The sequence below is a fragment of the Micrasema longulum genome, unplaced genomic scaffold (assembly GCF_059751315.1).
Source record: "Micrasema longulum isolate JH-2025_06_02 unplaced genomic scaffold, ASM5975131v1 h1tg000724l, whole genome shotgun sequence".
NCBI lineage: Eukaryota > Metazoa > Arthropoda > Insecta > Trichoptera > Brachycentridae > Micrasema > Micrasema longulum.
Genome location: NW_028277920.1, coordinates 66,641 through 77,170, shown reverse-complemented (window position 1 = coordinate 77,170; position 10,530 = coordinate 66,641). Strand labels below are relative to the sequence as shown.

The window sequence follows — 10,530 nt, the reverse complement described above, 5'->3', positions numbered from 1 at the left end:
GAGTTTAACCCTTCAAAAAATCCAACATATCAATAAGGAAGTTCAGTGTTTTTTACATATGATGTCAGAGGTTCTCTTCCGCTTATTCTCTGTCAGTTCTACCTATTGGTACGTTCACGGTAAGTAAACAGGATATCTTTCACGGCTCTTTTATCATTGGTTGATTCATATGAATTAGTGACGTTGTTCAAAGTAGTTTGTTTTTATTAAAATATTTTTTATCATTTTTTTCATACATTTTCAAGAATGCTCAAATTTTTTCCGCTCACAAGAACACATTTTTGTATCCAATTTCCCGTAGGGCGGAAGTTTCTCATTGTGAATTCTTTTTTTGGTGTTTGGTGCCTTTACTAAACATAAATATATTTCAAACATAAAAAAGAGTTTATTTTTTTTTAAATATGCTTATTTGAAAAATGAGCATAAGAATGTGCAAATAAAAATATAGGCAAATACAAAAATCTATTTGAGAATGTTAATATTATTTTTCCATGAATGCCTACTTTACAAGGCATCGGGTTCACGGCGCCCTAGACGCGAACCTGACTTGAGAGGATGCACGGGAGCTTTCTTTTTTCATAGGTAACATAATACTGGTTTGTCTTCACTAATAATTGGTAAAATATTTGCTTTGTAATCTGGTTCATCCGTCACTTGAGGCTTTGAAGGAACGATCTTCATATTGTTTGCTAAAAAAAGAAAGGCACACAATGATTTTTATTTTCAGATAACGTATTAAATGAAATGAAAATACATAAATTGGACGGAACATACTGTTTTTCCCAGTGCGAGCTTCATATTCAGCTAGTTCGGTGGGATGTTTTCTTTTTTTGTGAATTCTACAGTTTGATGCGTCAACAAATGTTCTTGGACACCATAGGCATGAAAATGGCATTGTGCCAGTGTGCTTATTTACATGAGCCTAAAAGATGAATACGGATTAAAAAAATATTACAATATTCTCTTCACTTATGATTGACCACTAGATAACAGAGCGGACAAAAATCTCCCCTGCATTTACTTTTTCAAGAATTTCGTCTGAGATTTATGAGAAAAAAAAATTTAAACATGAAAAAATATTTCATAATATATCTGCAATATTGTTATGTAACAGCATAAGAGGTAAAGAGTATGTAATATGTTTTCTTAAAAATATACTTATTAATATTAACATCGCTCCACACATTTAACATTTTTTTTGTTGTTAAGTCGACACATTCATGGAAACTTAATAGTACATTTTTAAAACACGCAAAATTCAAAATTCCACTATTGAATAAGGAAAGATACTGTCTGAATTTATAGAACTAAAGAATTAAAAAAAAATTGATACTCGTTTTACGAAAAGAAATCTACTGGGATTTTTATAAATTTGAGATGATAGATTCTGCGATGTTCTGAACACCGGTAAGAAGTATCAAGTGCAATGATATTTATATTGCTCTTATTAGATTTTTTATCAGAGTTGATAATACAATACACTGAAACACCGCATGCAATAAGTGTAGTATTTATTCATTTTTGATTTATTACTTGGAGACAAAACACTAAGTAGATAAATGCGATATTAGACAGGTTTCAAAATATGTCTCAATTTAGTCTTGAATCTCTGTAAGGTTGTTAACTTCAATCTGTGCGGAAGGTCATCGTACATATTCAGTCTATTGTTTAGCAGTTGAAATTGACCTATTTTTGTTTTTGCTGTCTGTTTATTTATTTTTTTTATTTTTTTATTTATTTCTTAAGTTAGCTTATATTAAAACTAATATAAACTATTATGTACATTTACATCATCTATATATATTTACATTTCCTTACAGTAACTTAAACATTTATTTTTAAATTCTTTCAGACACTTTTCATTCTTCATACATTCAGGCATCTCATCATACATTTTTAAACCCTTATACATCAAACAATTTTGCGACTCAGCTCTTTTCAATAATGGTAGTCTTATTTTATCCTTTTGTCTAGTAGCATATTCATGACAATTTTTGTTTAAGACAACTTTATCCTTAAAATATTTTGGTAATTTATCGTGAAAAAATTTATGTATAAATATCAACATATTAAATTTAAGTCTCCTTCTTACAGATAACCATTTTAGTTCATCTCTCATTTTTTTTACATTGCTATATTTATTTTTCTTAAGAACTATTCTCATCGCTAAAGATGTGATGTTCTTGTGTCCTGAGTGCACATGTCAGTTACTTTTATTAGTGAGATATGTCTCGTAGAGCGTTATTGTAGGCGTTAAGTAGTCTAGATTGTACGTATTTTAGTTTTATTATCTTTGCAGTGTTTGTAGTATTGTTTTGTTTCCAGTTCCGCAAAAAGATATTAGATAATTTTGTTAGCTTTTTACATAATATGCTTGATACACAAGTATTTTTTCTTTTTTAGAATGCATTATTTTATTTTGTAAAACATAAAGTTTAGTTTTATAGAGTGGTTTATTTTATTTTCAATGTGGTGGTTGGTTCCATTTTAACTGTCTCTTAAATGTAAGTCCTAAGTATGCTGTGCTCTCTAGTTTGCAAGATTAATTTATGCAAATACAAAGTTATATAATTTCTCCAGTGAACTTACTTTAAAGGAACTTATCCATTTGAACCCTTTGTTACAGAAACTGCAAACATATCTGATAATATCTTGGTGAACTCGCATATGTGACTCGAGAGTACTCTGCATGTTAAATTCTGAGGGACACTTTTCACATTTGAACCTTATACCATTGTGAATGTTTAGGTGTCTCTTGAGTGGTGGTTTAGTTTTGTAACTAAAATAAACATTTATTAATTAGGTACATTTATAACATTTGATATTCCAATATGTACATATTTTTCTCCTTTTGCAACAATTACCACTTCTATAAGCTCTTGGCACTGGACGCCAATTTCTAGAATGTATTTCTATCCGCTGCATCATATTTCACAACCTTTATTTAAAATAATACAAATATAACAAGTTACAACACAAAATAGAAAAAAAACAAACCTTTTAGGACAAAGTGGACACTGGTGGGGCCTTTCAGTAGCATGTAGAAATTTATGACCTTTTAATGCTCCTTTAGTATTAAATTCTTTTCCACAAATATCACACATGTGGGCTTTGATATTGTGATGGAAATTACGAATATGTTCATTAACATAGGACTTTGTAGTAAACCTTAAAATTAGAGTACCATTTACATACATATCATGTATAAAATATTATTAATTTATTTTAACAAATGGCCTCTAACAAATTAGGGATGTACAAAAAAACAAATAATAACCGCTGCTGTATTGAAAGTGAATGCTCTTCTATATAATAAATATGCAGGTATTACAACTTACTGTATGTAGGTCCATTAAAGTAAAAGATATACTGAGTAATTTATAAATACAGTTTAACTCCAATTATTTGGATTAATGCGTGCCAGATTTGATTGCTTTTGAAATAATACAGAGAATCAAAATCACATTAAAAACTTATTTAAACATGTCCAGCAAAGTTAATTGCAGTTAAATTAAAAATCCCTCCTTTATTTTTTATTTCTGATGTGATATTTGGCAATCTGAATGACTGGAGTTCGGATAAATGAAGTTCTACTGTATAACTGCAACTGTACTTGAATTTGGATGCTACTTTATTAAATTAATAATACATACTTGGATCCACATATGCTACACGGATGAATAGATCTTTCTTCTATTGGAATATGTTTTCTCAAGTGTTTCCTTAATGCAGATCGATCAGCACATCTCTTGTTACAATCAGGACAGTCATGATAAATTGGTTTGTTGGAATCATGCGTAGCCAAATGAATTTTATACCTTTTTTCTGATATAAATGTTTTTTTGCAAATATCACACCTAAAATCGCAACATACATTTTGGATTCACTAACTTCTATTACAGTTTTTTCATAAGATAGGGAAAGTTTTTGTTGAAAATAAATAATGATGTACATAAATACTTATTATCAATTTGGTCCTACATTATACAGCTAATATGAATTATTATATTATTGTTAGTTTATAAATAAAATAAATATTTGAACATATAAGAGTTTTATTAAATTTGCGGGTGAAGTTTAGTCTTATGGTAATTTTAAACTGGAATCAGAACCCCATTAAAATAAATAAGGGAAAAAACAGCGATACAGACAGAGAAAAGAAAAGAGGGACTCAAATGAAAATGGGTAGCAAATAATAAAGAATAGAAAAAATATACACACTGGCTGCCTTTTGATTTGTCATGGCTCAGAATGTGCGCATATAAAGATTTTTTGGTACGCAGGTACTTTCCACACAAACACGGTATCATGGGTTCTGCATCATGAGACTCCTTCGTGTGTCTTGCTAAGGAAGCCCACGTACTGAATACTTGGGGGCATTTGTGGCAGCAGAAACTGTAATAAAAATATTACAATTTAATTCAATTAAAAAAAATAGTCTAAACACGTATATTCATCAGTGTATGATTGAAAAGCAATGACTTACCTAAGAAAAGAATTGTTTATTTCAAAGAGATCCGATTTTTTTTTCTTAATACTTGGTTCTGGAGAAGGTGAGGCTCGCCTACGGGTTTCTCTTTTAGATTTTGATATGATTTTGTTCTTTTTAATTACAATTGGTTTAACTTTATTTAATTTAATCTTCTTTTTCTTTACCTTTGGTGTTGTTTCTTCGAAAGAATCTAAAATGCAAGCATTTGATATGTAAATAGGAGTAGATTGAACTTAATAAACTAAAAGAGATATTGAAAATATTTACTGCCATACACATGCAATATAACTGTTATAAAATATTTAAGATTGATAATTTGCAAAATCATATCCCTTCTCAACCCTGGTTTAAGTCTGCAAAATTGTCTAAAAGATTGGTATCCAACATTTGCAGGTTCAGAATTGGAAAATTCTGCGCTAACAGTCACTTGTTTAAAATTAAGGTAGTTCAGAGTCCACGGTGTGAGTGTGGCCAAGACTTGGAAACGCCTGACCACATAATTTTTGGCTGCCCAATAACTGGAGGACATTTGAATTATTTTTAACTTACAAACATAAATTTTCCCATAAATGTCGCTTCTCTCCTATCCTCACTTACCCCCGAAGTGATTCATCACATGGGAAGATTTCTGAGTGAGAATGGTGTGAACTTTTAGGAGGCTTCTATTTATTTTTTTTATTTATCCTTTGGTACATAATGTTAAAAGTACATTAAAAACCCCAGTCTACATCAAATCATTTACGTGGATGGCAGAAATCATCCTTCATAGGATGAATTGCCAAAAAAAAAAAAAAGATTGATAATTAATAAATTAAACAAACAGCAAAACTAGTTCGGTGCTTCAGGAAATTTGGTATAAAAAATGTTTTCTTACACGCATTAAAAATTAGAGCACTTAATTGTACCGCAAAGCTTCTCAAAAATGTAAGAAAAATTAATTACTTTGAAGAACAAGTTCTTCCGAATCAACTAATAATAGAGTGTTGTGATAGATTTCCGGTTTTCGGGAAGCCAACTCACATATTAGCAGAACTCACTGACAAGAACTTGTGACGTCAAAGATGGAAGAATTTCAAAATTACAAAACTTATAAAAATCAAAGCGCTGATAATGTGTATTTAAAAAAAAAATATGACTTAGTTTGATAGTTTATTAACAAATAAAAAAAAAACAAAAAAACACTGAACTTCCTAATTGCAGCGTATATGGTTATTTTTTAATATTTTTTTTTATACATTTTTGAGAAACTTCACCATACAATTAAATGCTTTAATTTTTACCGCATGTAAGAAGACGCTTTTTATATCAAATTTCCCGTAGCCCTGAATTTCCTCATTGGAGCATCAATGCGGTGACCTATGCACCACTGGGTGTGGATAAAGGATGATGATAATGAATCTTCAATGGGTTTTTGTTGCTATTTACTCCACGCATTCCATAGACATTACCGTTCAAATCTCCGATTGACTTTTTTGAAAACTTACTGTTGGAAAAAGAATTTTCATCATCAAGGAAAGATTTTCCTTCATTATGCTCAGTTTTATATGGGGGCTTTTCTGTTTTCATGTTATCTAGTATTTCTTCCTTATATTCACATTTAACCACCTCCAAAAAGAAGTGATTTAATCCGTCCTGTTCATAAGAGTTTTTAAAGGAAGATAATTTTACTTGAACTGCGGCACACTTCAAGGCAAATTCATGAAATGACTGCAATACAGATTTACATGTCTCACAGACATTAGTTGAAAGAATATCTTCGGAAGTTATCTGAAAAGAGGTATGAATCATGAATCATCGGGGTTAATTAATCATGAGAAATAATTGATATTGTTATGATTAAAATATCGCGAGGTTACTACAACTAGAACTTCATAATCAGGATTTTTTAGTTAACCCTTCCCCCCTGTTAAAAATTGACATATTTTATTTATTAGTTTAAACACCAATTTTTTTACTGATCATAAATATATAGACTCCACACTAGATAAATACTTTAGCTAGGAACCATTTGATAATAAATTCCTCGCATGTGCTGTGAGAATGGGGTAGTAGTGCTGTCATAGGCGCTCACAGACGTATGTGACACTGCAATGAATTAGTTGACTACTAAAAACACATATTTGTACCTGCATTGAATCGTATTATGATGATTTGAATGCATGACTTATCTATTTGTAGCATTCATGGAGGAGTATAAAAAACTGCATTTTAGTGAGTAACTCACAAATGCTGATTTTGAAGTTCCCTGGTTGTAGTAATTACACTGAGATATTACAAGAGAGACAGAGAACATTTTAATGAAGGAAATATGGAATTCTTGGCTGGTTTAAGTGGCCACACGCAATATGTAAAGTGGCCACTTACCACTTTACATATTGCGTAACATTCACAATTTTGCCTATGTTTGAACATCCATATTTCTTCAATTCTTCCAAAAATTGATTTTTGTAACGTTAAAGAGCTGAAACCTTTAATGAAGTGGGTGAGATTATTTCACCTACATACTAGGCAACGCCTGAAAACCTTTTTCAATTTTTATACTTCTCACACCAGTCGGTTTAATCAACGACATTTTAAGCTTGTACAAATGTAAAAATCTAGACTTTCATATTTTCTTCTCTAAAATTTTTTCAATCTATGTTGTAATATGTCGACCTTAATAACTCCCTAGGGAGTGAAATCCAGTCTTTGTCTACAAACATTTGGACAAACTTAAAATATTGTTAATTTTGTTAGTATATCGTCAGTATACTGGTAAAACCACCTTAAATGCGTACTGGACAAAAGTTTTTTTAACATATTTTGAACATAATATATTCTCGTGAAACTTTGAATTGTTTTAATGGATGAGATTTCAAAAAAAAATATCTGACAAATAGAAAACATAAGAAAAAAATAGTAGGCGTTTATCATGCGCAGTCTGGTCTCTCCATATATTGGATGGAAATAATGCTTCCTTAAAATTTTTACTTCTAAACAATTAGTATCTACTTACATTTTTTTCATTTAATAAAATCAGCTTTAAGTTAACTAATATTTTGTTATTGGTTTTTTGTTTTAATCATAGCGATCTGAGAAGGGTTCGATGTTCATTCATTGATAACTTCCAAAAAATTGCGACAACTCCACACACAACCTTTTAACTGTGCAGTTATGCGCGAACTGGTATAAAATACACCACGCTTTGTCTGATTCTGGATTATGAAACTGCATAAGTGCTTTATTTCCTTTCAGGCGGTCCCTCAGTACAGAAGTTTTAAGTCCGCACATACGCAGATAGAGATCTTTAATATCTGTGGAACCAATTCTAACAAACACATCAAGGCTTATTTTCTATGACAAATTGAGCACTTGAATCAGTTGACACGGTGGCATTATAATATTAAACTATGAAATATTACTCTTTCGTGTTGAAACTATGGCATAAAAAGACACTGAAAACACGACACTGATTGCCAAAGATGAAACCGAGCTAGCAGAAGCCTTCAGACGGATAGAGTTGGAGAGTGAGGCTCTGGGTCTGAAAATAAATAAAAGTAAGACAAAGCTAATGATTGTAGACAGAGCTGGCAGTCTCTTAAGGACAAGACAGATGCAAGACCTTGACCTGATAGATGACTTTGTGTACCTCAGCTCGCTTATCTCCAACAACGGCAGTTGCAGACCTGAGATTGGTCGCAGGATTAAAATGGCCAAAGAAGCAATGAACCGTTTGGAGAAGATTTGGTGAAATCGAGGTATATCAATAAACACAAAAAAGCGGTTGATGGAAGCCCTGGTATTCTCCGTTTTCCTATATGGGGCTGAAACGTGGACAATGCGTACATACAAGAGGAAGAGGATCGATGCATTCGAGATGTGGTGTTGGAGAAGGCTGCTGCGTGTGCCTTGGACAGCCAGAAGGACGAATGCATCGATACTGGACGAGCTCCATATTACAATTCGTCAGTGGTGTGTTTGAAAAGGATGCTGTCTTTCTTTGGACATATTGCTAGACGTGAGCCAGACAATCTAGAAAAGGCAATAATGTCTGGCCGAGTTGAAGGTAGGGGAAGCCGGGGTAGAATCCCATATAGATGGACTGACCAAATAAAGGTGGCTACGGGGCTAAAATTTGATGAGTCAGTTCGTCGGGCTGAGGACAGACTAGAGCGGAACAGACTAATCAGAAGTGTTCATGGTGATCACGATCCTCAGCATTGAGGGACCGACTTGGAAGAAGAAGAATTTGAATTCCTGTGTTAGTATTAGGCACAAATTTTACCTATCCAAGTGACTGCTTCACTAATCGATAACTTCACCGCACATTCCTGGTATTTATACATAACTTTGAAACTAAACCTTGGAAGATTTGGAGGATTTTATCAGTTGATAAAGCTTGAAATATGAAATATTAAAAAAAATAAAAACATAAATAAATAAAAATTGAATAACTATAACAATAGTAACAAGTAAATACACATAAGTAACCAAAAATATTAAAGAAATATGTACATGAATATGAAAAATCAAAAAGAAAAACATATTTTTTCTTCATGAGCATTCAATTGTATGGTGATGCTCAGATAAAAAATCTTGACATATATAGAGATTTATCAGTATATCAACAATATAAAAATAAAATAAAACCTTAAATCCGGTAATTGCAAAAGTTAAACAATACAGTAGTAAGGTATAAGTGACAGAGGAGTGTAATGTACCCTTCTCTACTTATAAAATTGTGTTATGGTAGTAGTGGTATTTAAATAAAAAAAGAACTGTAAATATTCCAAGAAAAGATAATACGTGTTTCACAACTCTCAAATTTGCTGTACATGGCACGCATAAACTAGGCATATGGTTATTTTAAAGATAAAAATGAATAGTTTTTAATTACCTTAACTGACAGATATTTTAAAATAATATCTAGTAAATGTTCATTATCACCAGAGAAAATGTTGTCGGTGATTGGATCACTAAAATTACTACACAGGCGACAAGGAATTATCAGTTCTGCCATATTATGGGTAATATTTTTTATTCGAGATTGTGCTGGATAAAACTATTCGAAGTCAGTAAAGATGAAAAACGCAGTGAGAAATACAGCATTGACAGCAACAGAGCTGTACTACCGTACGACGTATTTATGATAAATACAGTTCAACGTAAAAATTGACAATGTTCTTGCGAAAGACTAGTTGAATTGTGATATATAAAATATAAATATTGATAAAAGTTAGGTTTTATAAAATGACAACCACAGATTAAAAATCACAGATAATGACAACTTGACAACCACAGATTACTTCTGATAATATTTCAAACCCATAGACCAAATAGCGACTGTAACCAAAGATAATATAACAAAAAAAAATAGTGGCGCGCTAGTACAATATTTTGGATTATTATCGATAATTCAACAATCGAACAAGAATTGCGTTTTAAAAAAATTTAGTTTAATACGGCCTTAGTATACCAACAACACATTTAATTTGCTTGCAATACATGTGTATAATTGTTTTTTCCCTTTGTAAAATCCAATAGATTAAATGTGTAGATAATTAGTTAGATTTAATTTTACATATATTTCTCATAATCATCATAAAGCACACAAATAATATCACTGACAATCAGTGTCGAAGCAACGAGTTACACGGAAATACGGTCTAAGAAAATATCAATAAAATCTCAGTCTTTTCCACTCTTGCGTTGTTATTCTGAACCGCTCTCGCGACCATAGAAAACACTTTTATTTACAAAGAACGCGAGATAAAAGTGTTTTTTACGGCCGCGAGAGTGTTTGGAATATCACCCCGGGGGTAGTATTCTGAATTTTCTGTACCCCCTAGGGAGTGGTTAATTTAGAGATTTTTGAATGTGACGACCCTTTGCTTCATATAATGACCACTCTAATGATTAAACGTCAAATATCATATAAAACTGAAAAAATAAACGAAGGGGGTTTGGTCAATTCAAATTAATTAAGTGTTTTAGGTAACGCTTAAGGTCACAATAATGTTCTAAATAAAAATCTTTATATACGGTTTCACGTGTACGTA

At 31.6% G+C, this 10,530-nt stretch overlaps 1 protein-coding gene across 1 annotated transcript; it reads right to left on the bottom strand.

Annotated features, from left to right (window-relative positions):
- Nucleotides 1–237: 237 nt before the first annotated feature.
- LOC148279446 (uncharacterized) lies at nucleotides 238–9,787 on the bottom strand. The gene is made up of 9 exons (XM_088229934.1): nucleotides 9,369–9,787; nucleotides 5,977–6,259; nucleotides 4,487–4,682; nucleotides 4,222–4,395; nucleotides 3,654–3,857; nucleotides 2,998–3,168; nucleotides 2,590–2,779; nucleotides 775–922; nucleotides 238–689 (listed from the first exon to the last, which is right to left on the bottom strand). The coding sequence occupies exons 1-9, from the start codon at nucleotides 9,489–9,491 to the stop codon at nucleotides 577–579; spliced, it is 1,602 nt and encodes a 533-aa protein (XP_088086060.1). The 5' UTR covers nucleotides 9,492–9,787; the 3' UTR covers nucleotides 238–576.
- Nucleotides 9,788–10,530: the final 743 nt, after the last annotated feature.